At 29.7% G+C, this 21,745-nt stretch overlaps 1 protein-coding gene across 9 annotated transcripts in view; it reads left to right on the top strand.

The window, feature by feature from the left end:
- pasha (microprocessor complex subunit partner of drosha) overlaps positions 1 to 21,745 on the top strand; it is a 93,312-nt gene that overhangs the window by 42,583 nt on the left and 28,984 nt on the right. For all 9 annotated transcript variants that reach the window (XM_085812049.1, XM_085812052.1, XM_085812053.1 and 6 more), the window contains 9 exons: positions 1,704 to 1,846; positions 1,964 to 2,069; positions 7,709 to 7,777; positions 7,865 to 7,934; positions 13,168 to 13,228; positions 16,154 to 16,235; positions 16,491 to 16,592; positions 19,537 to 19,635; positions 21,628 to 21,713. In XM_085812049.1, the coding sequence (XP_085668175.1) occupies positions 1,704 to 1,846; positions 1,964 to 2,069; positions 7,709 to 7,777; positions 7,865 to 7,934; positions 13,168 to 13,228; positions 16,154 to 16,235; positions 16,491 to 16,592; positions 19,537 to 19,635; positions 21,628 to 21,713 (818 nt within the window). The remainder of the gene's footprint in view (positions 1 to 1,703; positions 1,847 to 1,963; positions 2,070 to 7,708; positions 7,778 to 7,864; positions 7,935 to 13,167; positions 13,229 to 16,153; positions 16,236 to 16,490; positions 16,593 to 19,536; positions 19,636 to 21,627; positions 21,714 to 21,745) is intronic.

Consider the following 21,745-nt stretch of genomic DNA (forward strand, 5'->3'; position numbering starts at 1 on the left):
CCGAATGTTGCTAAGGGATGGTGAGCTGCATGCCTTTCATAAAAGCCAGGACATGAGAAGAAACGAATGCATCTCTCCACTGAAGAACTCAGCAGAGCAAATAAAGGTATCCATCATATCTCCTCTGGAGTTAGTGAAGTAGCCAAACCTTCAACCTCTCCACAGTCATGCCTGTGAAAGGATGCATTAAACAGTATGCACCATCTTTCAGCAGCATTTTAGCATACTGGACAAAAAAACAGGCATGACTGTATGGGATACCAGTCTTTATATCACAAGTGATCCTAGCTAGTTCAGATAGACCAAGAACATTGCAGAGACTGCGATCATAACTTTCCTTCACAGTTCTGGACAATATTCCAACAAAATCATGTCTTTCCATATGCTATCTGGAATGTCTTAACCCATCAAGTGACTAAGGATTTGTCCCCAAAATTCTAAAGTTCTTGAATGACTTTTCTAAATTAAACTTTGACACTTCCCCCTTTTTTCCGTATATATAAATTATTTTAATTGCCTAGACACATTTTAAGATGTATACCTATATGATGTTGTGACTAATATTTTTGTATTCATATGTACTGTTTGGTCTCATAGAGGGTTAAGTCTTTTTCTCAGCATCGTAGATACCCCTTCTTCTTGTTCTTACCCATTCACCAAGCATATGATCACTTGAACATACCTGAGATGTGGTCAGTTAGAGACTGATATTTTGCAGAAATTACAAAAAAATTAGCTGTAAACTTTGATTGACATAACCTGACAGTTGGGGGTCTGAGAAAGTATCCAAATTCTTTTTTTTTTAACTTGGTGCCATCACATAAGAAGCTATTAATCAGTAATGCAGTTGTGTTGCTCTAAAACCTTAATTTTTTATTTAATTTCCATGGTTCTGCATCTGTATCTAATATATCCATCGGTAATGATGTTGCACCCTACTTGCTTTACCTCTTTCATGCTAGATTCCAGATACAATTGAATTGCAAACTAAATCAACTATCATCAGAAAGCAAAATACTGAAGCATTGCTGCATAGTGCCATTTCATTGGATAGTACAACTTAGTCGATAGCCCTATGTGCTTCAATCATCGAATAATGGTTTGGTAGGATATCTGGGTTCCTGTGCTGTAAAAGAGGTGGCTTGAAAGTGTGTTGGAGTGTAAAGTCAGTTTGCATTTAGCTGTTAATATAAAACAGTCTCTTCCAGTGGATCTAGAATATATGCTATTCACTTCAAATAGCCTGGAATAACATTTTAGCCTGGAATAAAGCCTGGAATAACATTTTAACAATAATTCCAAACCAAAGTGTAATTTTCGTGGTTGTGAGCATTTCCATAATCTTTCTGCATGTAATATCATCAAGATGATGGATGCTGAGTCCAAATGTTTAATTTGGCCTAAATCTAGTTATAAAAGTGGTGCGTTCATTTCAAGGATAAGTAACCTGTTTTGATCGGTATGAATTAAGAATCACCATTTTCAGTTACTGACAAATCAACATCTGGTTAACATTCACAGGTTGTTTATAATTTGGCTTGATTACAAAAACTTATAAAAAATAAATATTGTTTTTAATAATGTTTAAAAGTTTTAATTAGCATGTATTTCCTTCATTCTGACATAAAAATAAATGTATGTATAAATTCAGTTAATATATTACATTATAAGTGATGTATGGTAATGATGTAAATTTTTTTCAGTAAGGGGAAAAGATCATTTTGATGTCTTACCAGAAGGCTGGATAGAAGTCACTCATAACAGTGGAATGCCCATATATTTGCATAAGCAGACAAGAGTGTGCTCTGTTTCAAAACCATATTTTTTGGGCCCAGGTAGTACTAGGGTAAGTAGTAGGTTAGAATTTTTTACAAATTGTTTCTCATATTTTGTTAACATTGTGCAATAAATTTATGTTAAATATTACTGAATTAATTTGTGATATTTTATATTGTGTTTTCAGAAGCATGAAATTCCTGTATCTGCTATTCCATGTTTACATTATTTGAAAGAGTTAGAAAAAGAAAAGCAGCAGACTGAGGTTCCAGAAAATTCAGAGAATACAGAAGGTCTGATTTTAGTTTTCATATACAATTTTATTTCAATATTAAAATTCTCTTTTATTGTTTTAAAACTAAATTAGACAGTTTTTAGCATGAATGATAAAATTGAATGATTTTTTGCTATCTTATAGCTGATTTGAATCTCTTGAATGCAGGTCTAATTTTTAATTATTTAGAATATGCAAAAAGAGAATGAGAGAGAGAGAACAATAATTTAATAGCTAATTAATTTCAGTTAAGCATTTAATATTATCAAAATTGAGTAAGAATTCCATTAATCATGCTGTGCAAATGTGTTCATTAATTTTTATATTTGTATGAACAGAATGGAATTAAAAATCGCTTGAAATAAAATGGCTATTGAAACTGGAGCTATAGTGATATATATACATTTTAACACATTGTTATGGTGTTGCAGTCAATCCTAAGCACAATAAAGAGCATCATAAATTGTGAAAACACCTACAGCCTTTTATTTCAGATAAAGTGAACCTGTTCATCTTGAGAGGGGAAACCAGTGTTCTTTAGTTTACACTAAATTAAATTATAAAGGTAAATATTTCAAACATTAATACATAATTTCATAATTAATCCTGTTGCACAAAATATAGAAACAACCCTTTGTGTCAACCAGCAAACCTTAGAAGTTGGAACAGATAGAATTAATTTTAGCTGCTGAATGTTAGGAATGCTCGGAATTCAGCTAAAAGTGCCAGCTTTATATTACTTTAGTGACAGTTTTATCAGTGTAAAAATTGAATTTTTGTAACACTGCTCTTTTTTGCAAATGAAACTCAAATGAAATAATTGATTTATACAAAACTCAAATTTTGTGTTAGAAATTTTATTACTATATTGTTGAAAAATATGAGAGGTTTATAACATTTTGGTACTTTCTAATCTTTATGGCATCCACCATAGTGGTACCAAGATTATTGCAAAATTTGTGTTTACATCTCATATAGAGTTCTTGGTCGACATATTTCTGCAATTGCTTTTTTAATATGCCATCAAAAGGATTTTCTCATTCTGAGAATTTTTGCCACACGAATTTCACAAGATAGAACATAATATGATGAGGAGCCGTACCTGGTTGCTTTTTATTTTGTCACTTAGCATAGTCCTACTGTCCTTCAACAATTATGTATAAACATCCATTTCTACATCCTCAAAATGGAATTCATGATTCTCAGAAAATTGAACATACTGTGCTTTTTCAAGTTTCTCTGTTTTGTATGTTCACCAACAGTTTGAATAAATTATCAGTTCCTCTTGTATGTGATCCACAATTTTTGCCACGAGTTTGGTTGCCTCTTTATTTGGAACCGAACAAGAAAGCACTCACAAATTTCTTGGTATAATCTGCTAAGAAATTAGTGAGTGCTTGCCACTTTTGTGGCATTGTTTTTCTGCCAGAGGAACAGACTTTGTCTTTTTCTACAATTTTTCAGGCCCTTTTCATTTACTTCATTAATTTTGGCTGTTAAATTAAATATATAGAATTTACTTCTTGCATTCACAAAACTGTTCCAGTCAATATTCATATTTTTGCAATGATTGAATTGTTTTTCACACCATTTAATTCACATCAGTTCATCAGCCCACCAATAAAATAAATTGTAATGCTGTTACAAATGGTATTCTGGAGTCAGTGAATCAGTTGTTAGAACTTTGCTTGCAACTTTTTACGATAATTTCTTCATTTTATCCATTTTTGCAAATTCAGATGTGAGGTTAAAAATGCCTCTTTCTTGGAAAGAATGTTATAGCATCTTTCTAAGTCAAAAATTTAAAAATCAAAAATTTACTTTTTATTAATTTTTTTGAAAAAACAAAAATATGTTAATATGCAGCCTGCTTTTCATGTTTCTTCAGTCACTAAATTATTAACATGTTTTTAAAAAAGAAAGTACATTAACACAAAAGCATATGAGCTATATGCTCAAGGCTTTTATCTCAGTTTTGACAAAAATCTCAGAGTATGGAATCTGATGCTTTTGTGTTCATCTTTCCCCACTACCAGCCTCTCACAAGATTTAAATTTTTTTCATTTTGCAAAGACATTAAAAAGTTTCAGAGATGAAAGAGTTTTTGTACCACAACTGATATACTTGCATGGTTAGAAAAATAGGCTCTGAAGTTTACATGGTTAAATTATAATTGTTTTATGTACGGACCTTTTGTAACACATAGTGTCAATGTGTTAGTCAAGTTTCTGTTATATACATCTCAGCATGTCAAGACTTGTTGTTGTGAGGTATAAGACCAATGAACCTTGTAGAAAAGAGAGAACAAAGACTCAGTACTTAATGTACCTGCAGGAAATAGTCAGAGGATTTTCAATCCAGACTTCTTTGGTGACCAGCATAGAGTGATTTGTGACTTCCTGCTATCATTGTAGCAGAGTGTCATCTTGCAAATATGGAATAATTATTGTAGTCTTTTAGTTGAAGCATCTGGCATTTGTGTAACATGGCTAAGAAAAAGAATGGTTGATTAACTTTTTTTAAGTCACCTTTAGAGCTGTAGTGTAGACATTTCACACTACAGCTCTTGTTCTTTTAGCTATATATGAATGTTATGTTTGTTTACATTACCATTAATGTAGAAAGTTGAGTCATCACTAAAGATTAGCTGATCAAAGATATCATTTTTTCTTCATTGTGTTGTCACTTCACTACATATCCATGGAAGTGCATTTGGAAACGTTTATAGAATATATTCCATTGTCTTTTGTGGAATTTCAAAGTTCTTTATTAGCTTGTGTGGGTAACTTCTTCAATCTGCAAGTTTAAGTCTCAAGCACGATATCCCCATTTCTTCTGGGACAAGTGCTCTCCCAGGATTATCCCTCTTGGATAGACAACCAGTTTCCTCAAATTTCTTGCTTCAGTACAAAATAGATTGGTCTTTGCATGCTCTAAAGCATTCTTGTACAACAATAACAGAGTTTACTTTTGTATACTAGAGTACACACAAAAACTTTTGCTCTCTGATTAGTGACCATATGCATCAGAGATGTAAAGAGCACCCACATGATGTTGAGATCATGAAATAAAACAAAATCAGGAAGCTATAAACTTGAAGACTTCTTCTATGAAATCATTCTAAATGCTTCCTGATAAAAACAAGCACTTTTAATTTAAAGCATTTAATGTCTTTATTTTCTTTTAGGCTGACCCTAAAGGAAATAAATAGATTATAATGACTAATTCAAGGTATAAATATTTGGGCATTATACAGAACCCTGTATAATATCCAACATGGCTCCAAAATGGACACAGGCACAACCTGTGCTTTCTTTGTTATTCAAAATAATCAGACTGTATACATTTGGAGTGCTAAATTACACTCTGTTAACTCTTTTATTTTTTTACTCAGAGTTGATGGCTATTAGACGAGCAGCTAAATGTGCACCAGCATATTGAACACAAACCAAGATCAACTCAGATAGTTTCTTTGTTATTTTGGCAATAACAGGTAAAGGCAGAACCAGAATTTGCATGATATTTGCCATCTTATTGCACACAGCAAAAGAAAGATTAAACAGAGATGGGTAAAAGCCCACATTATTCGAATATAAGGAAATGAGCTCATGGATAAATTAATGAAAGCCTCTATAGCAGATCTGAGAATGCATCACATCTGTATTCAAAATCCAGTGTCTCACCTCTAAAACAATAACAATGTTCAAACCATATCAGAATGGCAAGAGAATTGAGACAACATTAAGGTAGGTTGAGTGACCTATAAATATTTTCTGAAGGTTTCCACTTAAGGTCAAGATTAAATGCAGCTAAGTCGCACATCATTGCCCCACCCCTGCATATCTACACAGATTTGGTAAAAGAGAAATGAACATGTGCTGCTGTGGTATCAGTGGCAACCTGAGTCGTGCCTACACAACTGTCACATTATGGCAAGGCTACAGTCAAAACTATCAAAACAAGTAATGACCAAAAATAGTGCCAGTTGCTCCCAGCATTCATGGAGCTATATAGACATAATAACTTTAATGATTTGTAACTCCTTTCAAGACTGAAAAGACCATAAACATTAAAGACTGTAAACACCAATTCTATAATAACTGTAAAACATTTTAATAATTGTAACACCTAATAACACAGCTTCACATTTTGTCTTCCAGAACTACAACTGTTAAAACATCACTGTAAATACCTGTAAAATTCTGTTTTCAAGATTTTTAAAATTCCAGTGTCTGTAGATTCCAATTCCACATAATGTATGTGGAACTGCATCTGTAAGCAAACTATTATTGTAATTCCACTAATACACAGAAATTGATGCCCAATTGACTTGCTTTGCCAACCCTGCCTTTGGGTTGTGGTTGGCTAGGTAGTAAATAACTTCCTACTGGCTAACATAATGGCTAGAAGCAAAATAGCATGTGAGCCATCCATTTAGTTGTGGAAAAAATATTAAGTTCATTAATTTAAAAATTAAAATTTAAACTTTTGGAATTATTTATAGGCAGCCAAAGAGGCTTGTTTAGCAGAATATGCAATTTCATATGCAATATTTCTAATCTGATTGTCCTGATAAACTAGATTAAACTTAATGCTGAATTTTTTTAATCATATTCATCAAATATGCATATTCAGGCTATAGGATTTTGTTGTATTCTACTCTGAGCTGCTATAATTTCAAAATATCCTAATTGCGTTATTAAATGTGTTGCATTTCTTAAAAATTTATTTTTTATAAAATTGATTTAAAATTAGATTTTGTAATAATATAACTGAATTATGAAAGAGATCCAAAAGTAGGAAAACTAAAATGAAAAATTAATATAAAATTAAAGCGAGATCTGAGGGAAAAAGGAGAAAAACTATTAAAAAAATTAGCTGCAGTATAAAAGGAGTGTAGGAAAATAAGGAATTTATATTCTTAGTTGCACCACAATTTTAATGTAGAAAAGCTTGAGTCCTTCTGTTTAGAAATAGTAACATAATCCAATGCTGTTATAAACAACTCATTGAATTTCAAAAACATGCACTTTTAAATGAATACAGTAATAGTTGATACATGAAAAGAGACAGAAAAGTTTTTGTTGTGCAACATAATATTTTATGTGTGTTCCATTGGTCTCTGACATATATCTAAGTGGTAACTGAGTTTGGGCCCAAACTGTTATAACATTACCCTTTCAAAATAGCCAACTTGGCAACACTGGTGCATTCTCTGAGCTATACTAGTGTTGTTGGCAGAGGGTATATACAAAAATGTAATCTTAAATTTACCCCTAAAGAAAATGATCATACAGCATCAATCAGGAGACCTGGGTGTCATTCCACAAAAGATACAGATTGAACTTGAATATTACTTGAATGTGTGTTGCATAATCAGTGGGGAATCATAAAATGCTCATTATGTGTAAAAAAAACTTCCTGAGTTTCCAGTTTTTTTTTTTTTTTTTTTTTCATGTATAAGTTATTATTGTTTATGTTATGCTGTTAAAAATATGTTTTGAAATCCAATGATACATTTATAGTATATAATACATTGGTTTATGACCAGTTTCATTTCATCAAATAAATAGATTGTATCAAGAAAAATCAAATTAAATCTATTTCTCAATATTTTGTTTCATTCAGTTAACATAATTAATGTTTCTTTTCTTGTAGATAAAAATGATGTATTTCCATCTGCAAAATTAGAAAGTGTAAAGGACAATAAAGAAAGTGGTTCATTAGGTAAAATAAACATACAATATAAGAGATAGAATTGATTTTATTCAAAAAATTAAAGTATGTTATTAACTTTCTTCTTTTTATTAACAGATTATCTAGCTGTAAGAGAATACTGCCAGAGAAGGTTTGAATTTCAAACAATCACAGTTAAACGCTTTAGGTTAGTAAATTATATCAAAATATCAACTACATGTATTAATATTGCAATAACTTCTAAACTTTTCTCCTGCCATCATCTTGCTAAAATTAATCTTAAAATAAAACTTTTATTATTTTTTCCGCTAACTAGGCAACTAACTCCCTCCAGTCATTACCATTTTAAAGATATAACAAACTAACCTTAATACATCATAAATTTTGATTTGTGAATTAGTCTGAGTAGTAATGTTAAAATGACAGACAGGAAGGCATGGAATTAAATTTATAATTTAATATCTTTCATCATAAAAATAATAAAAAGTCATGAAGAGTAAAATGCCTAAATGAGGAAATTCTGTTTGGATGAAATGAGTAAAATACTTTAGCAAAAAATGAATTTTTACACTTTTATGCATATATTGCAGTACGCTGTGTGAAACCTTTAAGAATATTAGGATGTAAGTATTGTTTCTGATATATTAACTTCAGTAATAATTTATTTCACATAGAAAAATATTGCATATCAGAAAACTGAACAGTAGATCATATTTTATGTAGGAATAGTACACAAGGTTAAATTATTTATATTCAACAGCTTTCTCATGGTAAAGGAATGTTATGGAAATTTAGAAAATGTTAGCAATTTTACGCATTTAAGTTTGATTTCAAATTTAATTATGTTATTTATTACTTAAAAAGTATTACAAATAATCCAGACTTATGAATTTCTTGTAATATTTGACAAAATTTGTTAAAATAAGATTCTTTATTAAATTAAGAAGCACTGAAAATCTCAGTAGAGTGAATGAAGTAAATATGTTTTATATGCATTATAAGAATTTCAGTAGAATGAATTAGGAGAGGATATTTTATATACAAAGTGTATTTATGGAATAAAAAAAAAAAAAAAAAAAAAAAAAGATAGTGTGCCAAATTATTGTTTAGGGAAAAAAAAATCTAATATTAAAAGTCTGCTTTTGTTTCAAAGATTTCACTTTCACATTTTCTGTAACAATTCTTTTGAAAGCATTAAGTATTCACTTAATTTTTTACTTTATTAGGAATTTTGTTTGTTTTTAGACCAAAAAGACCATCCACAAATTATTATAATTCATTCTCAATGTCAACATTGGACCCATTATTCACATCATTATTATTGTGTCATATTGCAAAGGTCAATCAATTCAGCATTTGTAGGTACATGCAGCTAATTGTCAGTTAACCAGGCCCAGGTTTAAAAAAAATTATTATTGTGGAATGAAGGGAAAATTACTATCAATAAATAAATCAAAATTTCCATAGTGCAAAATGTCTAAGAACATTCATGGGATAATAGCAGTGATAGCAGATGATTTTACAATATTTAGGAATTAATTTTATTTGTAAAATATGCAGTTTAATTTTACATAATCTGGAATATATAAGCTGTAATGCCCATAGTCCCAGTAGAAAAGCCTAGTGAGAGAAAGTTTCCAAGTATCAGTGAAAAGAGACTGGAGACTCACTGACAGTTTTCGGTGTTTCTGAGAACGAGCTGCAAAGACAGAATGTGACATGGCTGGTCTAAAGGGTTTTCTTCAGATGGAAGCAAGAAAAAGGGAGAGAGGTGATCTAGGACTGCAGGAGTTGGGACTTTTGCCTGAGAGGTCGAGAGTCACTGGATATTATTAACTTTGCCCAGCTATAATGAAGATGGACATGGACCTAGAATGCATATTTAATTTGTAATCAGTTTCTTATTTCATCAAGGGTTTTTAGTATATTGTTTTGGGTGAAAAAAAAAAGAAACCAAAATTCGTTGTGATCGATGCTTTACTTTCAGTGCCATGTTGATAATCCTTAGGGGAACTTATGCAACATGGTATGGTTCACAAGAAAGGAAACAAAATCTGTTCATTCTGTGGACTTCTCCAAGAGAAAATACATCAAAGGGGAGGTGTATCACTCAACATAAGCATTGTTAAATCATTCATTAAAATAAATTGCTAAACTATAAAAATAATTTAAATGTACAGGCAGTAATTTTCCTGTTTCCATTGACTCGTACAAGATACAAGAAAATTTAAAGAAAAATTTAGTTTTTTTCTCTTTTGAAATATGTTCTTGTTTTGAATGATGATTTTGAATGATGATTAATACTTTAATTAGTATTTTTTATTAATTATAATATGGTTTATTCCTTCTTTCTAGCACTAGAGCTGCTATTAGCCTCACTTTTTTGGTTCATATCATTTTTCAATCATTGCCACTAAATGCTGTTGTCATGTATTATTTTTAAAGAAACAATGTAGTGAATATAAAAAATATGGGAACACAAATCATAGGATGTTGCTATCAGATATTATCTTTATGCTTTATTTTTAAAGAAATAATATATAATATATTTTGAAGAAATAATACATAATTAAAATATTGTATATTATTTTAAATGTAATATTTAAAAAATAGGTACTGTTCTGTTAGAGCACCCTCAGTTAAAAAAATTAAAAAAAAGTGAGAAAACCATGCTTCAACAACACGCCAAATATCTAGTATCAAATAATAACAATACACCAAGTATCAAATAATATGGCTTTAGAATTTAACGTTTGAAATATCGTGGGTCGAGATTTCTGGTTTTTGTTTGAAATATTGTCACTCGTTATTTAATTTTTATTTATTTGAAATATCATGGCTTGAGTTTTCTAGTTCTTGTTTGAAATATCATCATTTGTTATTTTTTTACCACATATTGTCATTTTTTTTTAATACGATGGATTACACAATCTCGCAATTGCCTAGTGACGAAGAGGCTGCCATAATATTCTTTCAGGGCAAAGGAAAAATTCATAGCAGTAGGCTTTATTCTCAAAATATTCAGATGAAGTTAACTTTTGACTCAAACGAAGCTCTCATATGATGTTGTTACGTACGTTCTTGCTGTTGAAAACAGGATTGAGACCCAAAACATGGTTTGAAGGCCTCGTCTTTCTCTCCTCATCTGCTATTCATTTTACTATCTGTGGTACATTGACTGAATTTTGCCAACTTCATTTAGAAATCAGCCATAGTAGATTGGAATAAATACTTTAAAGTCTTTTCACAAAAAGATAAAGCAATGTTGGAAGTGTTCTCCTGGAATAGAGGGTATTTGTGGGTCTATACTGGGAAAGCAAAGAATGTTTTGTGGTTGCCATTCATGATCGTTGTGCAACAAGATTGATGACAGCCATTCAGGAAAACACTGCAAATGGCAGCACCATGTTTTCAGATTGATGGAAAGGATATAAGAAAGAGAAATTAAGAAATGCTGGGTATGAACATTTCACTGTGAATCACAGTTATTAATTTGTAGACCCCCAAAACTAGATGCCATACCCAAACTGTGGAGCAGTGCTAAATAGAGAAATAAATGTCAGTGGGACACTGCTCGCCACCTATTTGATAGAATTCATGTGGCATCAGTAATATTCAAAATCTGTAATTTTTTCTGCAATCTTGAATGATATTTGTAATTTTATGCCACATATTTGATTGAATTTTTCTTTGTTTTGCTATTTTTTATTTATCTGTAGGATATTGTAGATTAAAAAATTAACTTTTTAGGGAAGACCCACCTTTTTTTTTTTTTTTTTTTTTTTTGTTTTTGTTTTTGTTTTACGAACTCTGTTACTATTACTATTACTCTATTACTAAGTGGTGCATTTTTAACTGATGCCACTTTAATGGAATAGTACTAAAAAATATCCTGTCACACAAATAAAAAGGTTTTGCTATTAAATGTTAGGCCATGTCTAAAGAAATAATATAATGAACATAAAAAAATATGGCAACATTTAATCCTTTATTAGGAATTCTAAAGACATCTGATGTAAAATATTTTTAACTTCCACTTACCAGTTTGTTGCCATATGGGGAAGCATAAAATGTTTAATTTCTCTTTTAATCTACCTGTTACTGATTATCAAAATAGGCAATTTGAAAACAAATAAATGGACTTCTTTATGCCTTTTATTAATTACCAGCCAGACTCATGAAACTGCATTAGCTAGATCTATTAAAAAGCATTATGTATTTTTTTATAGCAAGTATTTTGGTGGTCACATAGCTCAGAAGAGCTATTAATTTCGCTTTTGCATTTTACGTCGAAAACCTTAAATGTCCATTTCACTTTTCAAATTATTATCACCAAATATTATTGCTCTGTGCTATATTTAAAGAAATTAAAAAGATGAAGAATCTGCATAAATGTATGTATGTTTCTCGCATTGTGGTAAAACAACAGTTCTTTGAGACTTCAAATTTTGAATAATGTAATCCTTTGCCAAATATGGGCTTCTGGAAGCTGTAATTTGAAATTTATTATTTGTTTTATTATTAATTTCATATTTTGCAGCATTTTAACGAATTTTTGATTAACAAACTCAAAAATTTCGTTATATGGAGAAAAAAAAAAAAAAAAAAAAAAAAAAACATTATCTCCAACGTACGAGATTGTGTATCAGAAATTCTAGAGATATGCTCATTTTAAAATTATTTGGTGATATTGTTGTTGAATTAAATTTCATAGTTTAAGTGCAAAGAACATGATATTTAATAAATAAAGGTAACACACAAGATGTTAAAAAAGCACCCCTTTGGGCGTAATGTAAAATCTGAAACTTTCAAATATTATTATTATTTTTAAATAAAGTTTTGTGGTATTGCTGGTGAATTTTATGTGGACTAAATGCAAAGTAAGTAATGCCTAATAATAATGTTAAAAAGGCAAAAAAAAAGTTATGTTAGCAGAAGTGAGTCCAAGAGCAGATAGAAAACGAGAGCATAAAAAATCTTACAAACTCTTTGGTGTGATGTTAAAATCTGAATCCTTTCATTTATTTTTATTTTCATTCTTACTACTACTGTTGGTTTAACCATGAATATTGCACTTGATATTATTAACCCAGTTAATTGGGAGGCTACTGTATTTTAAACTTTAATTTGTGAAGCTTCATTCTACCCAGCAATAGTGTACATAAAAAACCTTTCATTGAAGTTACATTAAAAATTGGTGAGTGCACTTAAACTAATGCTTGGCTTGTACTAAATTCTAATTTTGAAAAGTTTAAAATTACTTTCCAATTTGGCTAATATATATTTTTTGTGCGTAAATGTATCCAAATGTATGTGTATTAGCTATTAGTTTTTCTGCCTGTTATATTCACTTAAAAAATTCTGTTCTTTTACAATGCCTTAAATGTTTCCTCATTTTAAAATAAAATTTTATGTAACAGAAGTTGGTCTGGAAGAAGAAGACATCAGAGACAGCTAAAACAGAAACAGCGTCCATCATTGGTATGTGCATAGCAATGACATTTTTCATTTTAATCAACCTACGTGAAATTAGGATTTTCTGTGCATTAAATGTCATCTGTGTATCACATTAATTGAAAATGTATTAAAAGCATTCTAGATAATTTATGTTATTGTTCTTTTCTCATCTAATCTGCAGTATGTAGGTTGTAATCACTTTTTGTTTAAATGATAATGTTTATCAATTAGCTTGTATCTTAATTTGGTATGATGTATTTATTACTTTTGGAATAAATTTGTATTAGTGAAAACTAATAACTTTTATTTTAAGATATCAACCACATTTTGCCATTTACTTAAAACAATCTTCTAGCCTTTTAATATAACTAGTAAAGTAAAGACTGTTTGTTTAATATTGAAGATATCTTTATATTAATGACAAGTTCTAAAATTTTTTTAAGTGTGCATTCATAGGATGGATAACAAGAATATACATTAGTGTAAATGCATTGTTTAATTTTTTATTGCTTTTTAAGTACTAATTTTCTTTATACAAATCTATAAAATAAAACTAAAACTGTGATTAAAGGTTTTAATAATTACTGTGATTAATTTTTTATTTACTGCCATTCTAATATTTTAATTATTTAAATCAGATTTATACAGAATAGTAAACTGGTAAAAGCATTTTCAGTAATGTTTTTTAGTAATTTGGCTGATATGAAATTTGTTTTTTAACTCTCTGAATTAGTAATAAATGGCATTATGCAAATATTGTGGTGCTGATGCCTCATTTCTGAGCATATGTGAACACAGGCATAGAATTTATATAGCTGAAATTGTAGCCCTTGCTAAGGAATTATTAAGTAAGTTGGGTAAAACTGGCAATTTAGATGCTTTTGATCGACTGTGAATAATGACTCAATGCATAGGCAATACTGTTTCAGAAATAGCTTGAGAATCATGGTACTTTCATTCTACAGTATCAAGAGTATAATGAGAATACACAAATAACGAAAAAGAAAGAGCAATAAGTAAACTGTAAGGAAAGGCAACCTTGAATTATGGTTATATTTAAAGACACAACCATATCCTACATAGCCAGTGACACCAAACCTTAGCCCAGATGACCGCTTCTCACTTCAAACTACCATGCTTTATATCTTATATGGATTTTAGATCACTGTGATTGTAGCTTTGCCAGGTTGGAACTGTATAAGGTCGTGGTGTTCCAGTGATATCCTAGGGCAGTGGTTCCCAACCTTTCTTTGCTCTGTGTCTTTTTCACTATTGCTAGACGATTATCCTCCCTTTTCAAAATTAAAAAAACATATACATTTGCTTAAATTAAATTATTTTTTAATGTGTTTTATAAATTAAATAAGAAAAAACTATAGAAAATGTTGATAAATACCATAACTTGAATAAAAGTAATTTTTTATATTTTTAAACTAATACTAAATATTTAATAGACAAGTAACAGGTTGACTTCATCCCCTTCAGTTAAGAACTCCTAGATTTTAGGGTAATATTTGAACCTTTGATATTTGTAACAAGCAGCCTCAGTGCCTTTAAGTATGCAGATGTGCTGGGATGTAGATTGCATCCCTTCATACTTTTTTGTCATCTGCATAGAAACAGAATGCACTATCCTGAGAGTTACTTCTGTTACAGATCCTGGCTAATATTGCCTGGTTTGAGGAGCATTTTACTAAATTTTACTTGCTGAAATTGCCACCCAAAGCCCCAGACTTAAATTTAATTGAATATTTTTGAGGTACTCTGGAAAAAGGTGTAGATGTATACAATATACCACCAGCTTCTTTAACTGATTTATAAAACATTATAGAAAATGTTTGCTATGACTTCTGAAGAACTTCAGTAGACTTGTAAATCCTTATCTCATTATGTGGCAGGAGTCATTAAAGTCCAAGAAGCGGAACCTTATTACTGATCAATACCCTAATTCAGTGGTACTTTGGTGCGTTAATGTACTCTTATGTAAAGAATATAAAAAATTTCTCTTCTCATTGTAACACCAAAAATTTTATAATCCAACAGCATTTAATTTAGGGCCATTAAAATATTTGATTCATTCTGATGGAGGATATGTAAGAGATTAAAATGCTATGCTTTATGTAATCCTTTTGAAAAGCCACAATGATGTATGTTATGTAATTCATGCATTTAAAAGGAAATTTCTTAAGGGAATTCTTCTTAAATGTCTGCTTGTTTCATCTTTTGACAAATAAATTAGTACATTTTCTATTTTTAGCTTATAAATGTAAGTGAGTGAATTTATCATGAATGTGCTAGAAGTTGAAGTGATTGTGTGACTTTTTCATAAACTCCGAAACATGAAATTAAGTTCTAGGCAAAATCATTATGAAGATTATAACCCATTTATTTATCAAGAGAAGTATAATCTTTATTGGCTGCTGTAGATTCAAAGCTTACAGTTTTTAAATTATTATTATTATTCTTTTTAAATGAATTTCATAAAAATAATTTGTAACCATGTAGTTTGTGATCTACACTTTTAATTAGTTAGTTATTTTTTACGTGGTGACTCTAAAATTGGTTGTTTTAATAATTTCTTTTTTTTTTCCTGCCATTTTATTGCATGTCGAATTTGAAAACAGCATTTTAGTGATACGATTCAAGAACTAAATAACTAACCAAAATCAGTAAATTACATTTTGCATGATAACAAAATCATTTTTCCTGTTATTACTATAAAATTCAAAAATATAAGAATTTTTCATTTATTTGCTCTCTAATTTTTCATAGCTTATCTTTGTTATGGTTGCTTGATAATTATGTAGAAGAATAAATGAAATAAGAGTGATAAATATTATATGTCTTAGAAAATATTCTTTAATATTTAGCTTCATGAAAATATACATTGCAAATCCCTTTATGCAAACATAATAGTTAGTTTACAATATAAATACACATTCATTACAGCCTGATAGTACAAAGCTGATAACATGCCCACTGCCTTCAGCTGCTGACAAATGTGCGACAGTTGGAAATAATACTAAAAGAGGTTAGTGATTTGTTTTACTGTAAGTAGTATATATTTTTTATTTGATAATTAATTTAATAATTAAAATATTAATTCGACAGGTTTTAACATTAATCTTCAAAGGATAATATAGATTATTTTTGGTCTAACTACTTTGATTATTAAGTTAATCTCTTCAAATTATATTGAATAAGCAGAGCTATTAACAAAATTAAGCTGTGGAGTGTAGTATATATGTATATATATAAAAATAAATTCTGTTTTCTTTCATCATAGAGTTTATTATGAATCCTAGTGGTAAATCTCCAGTTTGCATTCTGCATGAATACGTACAACATACTTTGAGAGTTCAGCCAAGATATATTTTTAAAGAATTAGGTAAGCATTTTGCAATAAAAATATAATATTTAGGGTAAATGTATTCCCTTGTATAAACTGTCGGCTTAATCTGCATTAGAATAATCATATATCTTTCATTTGGAATGTTGCTTGTTTAATTCATTTTCAAAATGTCAAGTAATCACAATCATTTTAATTTTTATGAGTATTGCCAAGATTGAATATAAATGAAAAGATTTTATTATGCTTGTTTTCATTTTAGAATTAAAATATTAGCAAAATACAGATTCTTTTTGTCACTGAAAACTGATAATTCCTTGGTTTAGGAATCTTTGCTTGTTTAAAAGATATTGTAAATCTTGCAGATGGTAATGCTACAAAATGCTTCATATTACACATAAGGCCTTCCATTGAAAAAATGCACTGATAGACAAAATTATCTTAACTCGCATAAAAACATTGATTTCTGAAAAACTATTGACTTCAAGGAATTTATGTAGAAAAATATATCATTGTAATATATAAATAGCAGATCAAATATTAAGACATATGACATACAATTATAAGAAAGAAATAAAACTGATATAACACATGACAACAAAATTTTTGGAAAAGTTATAAGATATTTTCTCCTTCCTTTCTGCATGCCTTTATGGTGTAACAGTAGCACACTTGGTGTATATTCGAGAGGTCCAGGTTTAAGTCTCAAGGAGGGCATTGCTCATTTTTCATGTTTTCTACATCAAAAAACCCTAATGATTCTTCAGTGCACTCAAACTAAAAGGTGGTGGATAATGATTCTACTCCACCAAGATTTGGTGACTGGGTCTGCTGATCCCCAGTTGTCCTTTAAAAGGGGAAGTATATAAGGTATTTTCTACCTTCTTTCTGCTTGCCTTCATGGTGTAATGGTAGTGCACTCAGTGTGTATTCAAGAGGTCCAGGTTCGAGTCCCAGCGAGGGCATTTCTGATATCTCTGACATAAAAAAAGTCAAAAACTCAACTGAATTGAATGCTTCTTTAAAGTGAAGAGCTTTAGAAATGTGGATTTTTGATGTATCTAGAAAATCTGACCTTCTTTAACTTATATAATCGTATAACATGATGTTGTCTCATTGTAAGATTGTTTATTAAAATTTGAGGCATAAATGCTATCCTTCCTTTAATATAAATCTTTCAAGTTTTAATATATAAGAGTAGAATTTTTCTATTTAAGAACTCTTTCAAGTATTCCCTGTTATTCCTCAATGGACTTCTTATTAGGAATTTGGCTAATGCAATGCTTTTAGTTTCAGAATATTGTTATTCAATCAATGGTTTCACATTCATCAGTCATGTCTGCTGAGTGTGGATGCTCATTATCATCAATGAAAAGAAAATGAGATCCACATGCGCTCTTAAAAGGCTTTACATAGGTCTGCAAGACTTCATTCTTTATATATCTATGGATTAAGAAGTTCTTTTGTCCAGCAAATGTAGGGAAATATGCCCATTAATCATTATTCCTGCACATATCATTACATCTGCATTATCATAACAGTGATGAAAATTTTTCCTGTCCTAATATTGGTGAGAATATTTGCAGTTCCATGGCTTCCTCCAGATATAAATTAGCTTAGAATTAGATTTAACCTGAACCTTCACTTGTCATTGAAAATTGTGTGTCTTTACACAATATTTATACTGTCATAATTGTCTGCATCTAAATGACCAGCAATTCTCCACAGCAAATTTCTTCCAGATGATATACTTTAGCATCATAAAAACCATTTTGACTCATATAAAAAGTGAAATCAAATACTGAATTGCAAAATTCAGAGGGAAGCATACTATCTTCAAAGCACTTTCTATACCTTTAAATGATGCTATGTTATGATTTGCTTTTCAGAAACAGATTGATTGAACTGGATTGGATTATGGCAATTAGGTTTGCCTTATGCTAATTCCAGGAAAAAGTAAAACTCAGAATGGTTATTTCCTTCAGTAAATATTTCATGCATATAAAGATAATTTTAGATACCAGTTTGTAAATATAAGTATTTTTATATTTGATCATTGCCGTTCACTTGCATTTGATTTTATATGATTGCTGCAGCTGCTATACTTAAGTTCTATTATAATGCTGAATGAAGTCAGATAATGGACATTATCTGGGTTCAATAAGGTTTTTCAGAAAAGGCCAATATTGTAAATTAAAGGAAATAAAGATGCCTTGTGGGTTTCTTACAATAAAGGAATTAGGTTTTAGTTATGAAATGACTGAAATTACTATAAATATTTAGTTGAAATGCCGACATTTAAAGATTTGGTAGGTTGTCTTATTTTTTAAGGGAATGATTTTAAGAATATATTGAAATATGATTCTTTGAGTTATTCTAAGACATGTTTTAAAAAAATATGGTATAGACGAAATAAAAATAATTTTCTTCTATTCTTAGGTTTCATTGTAGAAAATGAACTGCAAGAAATTGCTTCTTGTATTTCGTTCCATTTATTAATAAAAAAATTGAGGCTGTATATATCTGCTTTTCGAGAGAGAGTAAATAATTTTCTGAAAATGTATGTTGGGCTTAAGGAACTGAATATAATCTTCATAGAAATGAAAAAAAAAGTTTCTTTAATTGCAGGAATCAAAATTTAAATATTTCATTAGTTGTAGATTAAAATTTTGAATCTCATTTCTATTTTTATAATTGAATGAAGGCATTAAATATGTTTCCTCAGATCTTTCTTAGTACTTATGTGATAAAATTAATTCCAGTCTTGTGTATTTTATAATCCCAGTCTTGTGTATTAAACTTATGCATATTGAATAAGGAATTGAGATTAATTTAAAATATAATTACAACTTCTTATTTAATGTATGTAAGTTTCAGAAAAAAAAGGAAATTTTGAATTTTGTAAAGAAAATCTTGCTTTAAATTCTGTTATTAAAATATGAAGAATTTTATTTTTGAAATAATATATATTTTGTTTATTCAGAGAGTGCAAATATGCCTTATGGTGCTATTGTCATGATAAATGACATGGAGTATGGCTCTGGATATGGAAGTAGCAAGAAACAAGCTAAGTCAGAAGCAGGTAGGTATTGACAGTTCTGTATATAGTACAACTCCAATTTATCTGAATCGCTTTCAGAATTAAAAAAAAAAAAAAAAAAAAAAAAAAAAAAAAAAAAAAAAAAAAAAAATTAAGACGGGAACATAATGTTGGACAATCAACGATTTCAGACATTAAAAGAAGTAAACCTACAATTTTAAACTTCGTGTCACTGCTTGAAAATGAAGACAGAAGAAAATCAATGAAGGCAGCAACAAACAAAAATTTAGAAGATGTCGTCCCAATTTCGTGTCCGATTCTTTGTGAAAAGCTAAGATCTTAGCTCAAAAGCCTGGTTGTTCGTTCATCCTTTAAAGCAAGTAAGAGATGGCTAAGAAATTTTAAGTGCAAGCACAGTGTCCATCAAACAGCTTACTTTGACCAAGATACTCAGCAAGCAATGACTTTCAGCATTTGCAAGTACTATGCAGTATATTATATAACATGTACACTGCACAAAAAAAAAGGAGGGCAGTTCTATATCTCCGGTTCTACTGGGCCAATTGACGAAATTCAACTTGAGTTTTTCATGTCTCGAAAGCACGACTTAGGATATGTATTAGATTTATATATATCATTGTTCTAATATCGGTATTTAGACACAAAATCGGACTTTTTCTGAAATAACATACCAATTTTTTTTTCCATATTTCAATTTTGCAACTCAAATTACGCCAAACTACTAAGTTTTGTAAAAAATCGCACGAGCAGTTTTTAAAAAATTAGCTCTCAAAATTTTAGCTCCTCAGTGTTAATTGAGTTTGATATATATTGATTAATCTCTCTTTTTTATTAAGTTTATTTGATTCTTCCTTTCACATTTTGAAATTCAGGTTCATTCCAAATAAAATTCATCCATTTTTTATGATTTATTTTAAAATAATTTTTATAAATTTTTCAAAAAATTTTTGAATTATAATCTGTAAAATTTTTACCATCATCTTAAAGTAGATGTATTTCTAAGCACGCTTGCAAAAAATTACAATTTTTTTAATTCAAAATTTCCGAAGATATACGTGAATTTATATTTTGGCATGTTTTGAAATTTGGCATATTTGTTGAAAGCGATAAAACATCAGATGTGGTTTAAACACTTTGCTAAAATTATTTGGAAGTAGAAACGATGTGACTTTTTTTCTGCTCATACACGATGTAAAAAGGTAGGAGCGAGGTGCCTTTTTTTCCACTCCGGCATAATGGAAGGCAAAGGAAAATTGATTGCCACATATTAAGAAATTCACCAAGTGAATTATTCTTGGCCAAACTGAAAAAATTTTGCCAAGATAAATTTTTTTGAATTTCTCTGTAAATTTTGCACCAAATTTTACAAAATTTAACATCTGGGCATAATTTGAATCTTAGAATCGAAATATAGAAAAAAAAATTGGTATGTTATTTCAGAAAAAGTCTGATTTTGCATCAAACTACCTATATTAAAACAGTGCAATATATGTATCTAATATATAATCTAAGTCCCACTTTCGAGACAAGAAAAATGCAATTTGACTTTTGTCAATTGGCCAAATAGAACGGGAGGTATAGAACTGTCCCCCCTTTTTTTTTGCGTAGTGTACATAAAAGTGTTAAGAGTTTTTGCGTAGTGTACATAAAAGAGTTTCATTTTAATTAATTGAAACCTCTTTTTCTTTAAAAACAGTTTTTTCCCTCCCAGTTTCAACATTTTCATTGCATACAGCGTTTAATTTAAGTGCATGTAGACCCTTTCTTCAGAAAAATTCCAATTATCCTAATTTTTGATTATCCGAACGAGGTCCGGTGTCAGTTGATTAAGATAATTGGAGTTCTACTGTATTAATATGGCATGTCAGCATTTTTGCATATTATAAAATAAGCTTTGTTAGATAAAGTATGGTTAGCTTATTTTACTTACAGCTGTAATGTATAATTTAATTATCTATAAAAATAATTTAATTAAAGGAAAACATAAAGTTTAATTTTTGATTGTTTATTTAGCAAAAGCAGCACTTGAAATATTAATTCCAAAAATGAAGATGTTCCCTCCTGAGGGGCAGAGTGGAGAAGAACTTCAGGATGTTGAGGTATGTCTTATAGCTTATTTTGATAAATGAAT

This window comes from Stegodyphus dumicola, chromosome 2 (genome assembly GCF_044657685.1).
Source record: "Stegodyphus dumicola isolate Sdum_Otavi_A_Nest chromosome 2, ASM4465768v1".
Classification (NCBI taxonomy): domain Eukaryota; kingdom Metazoa; phylum Arthropoda; class Arachnida; order Araneae; family Eresidae; genus Stegodyphus; species Stegodyphus dumicola.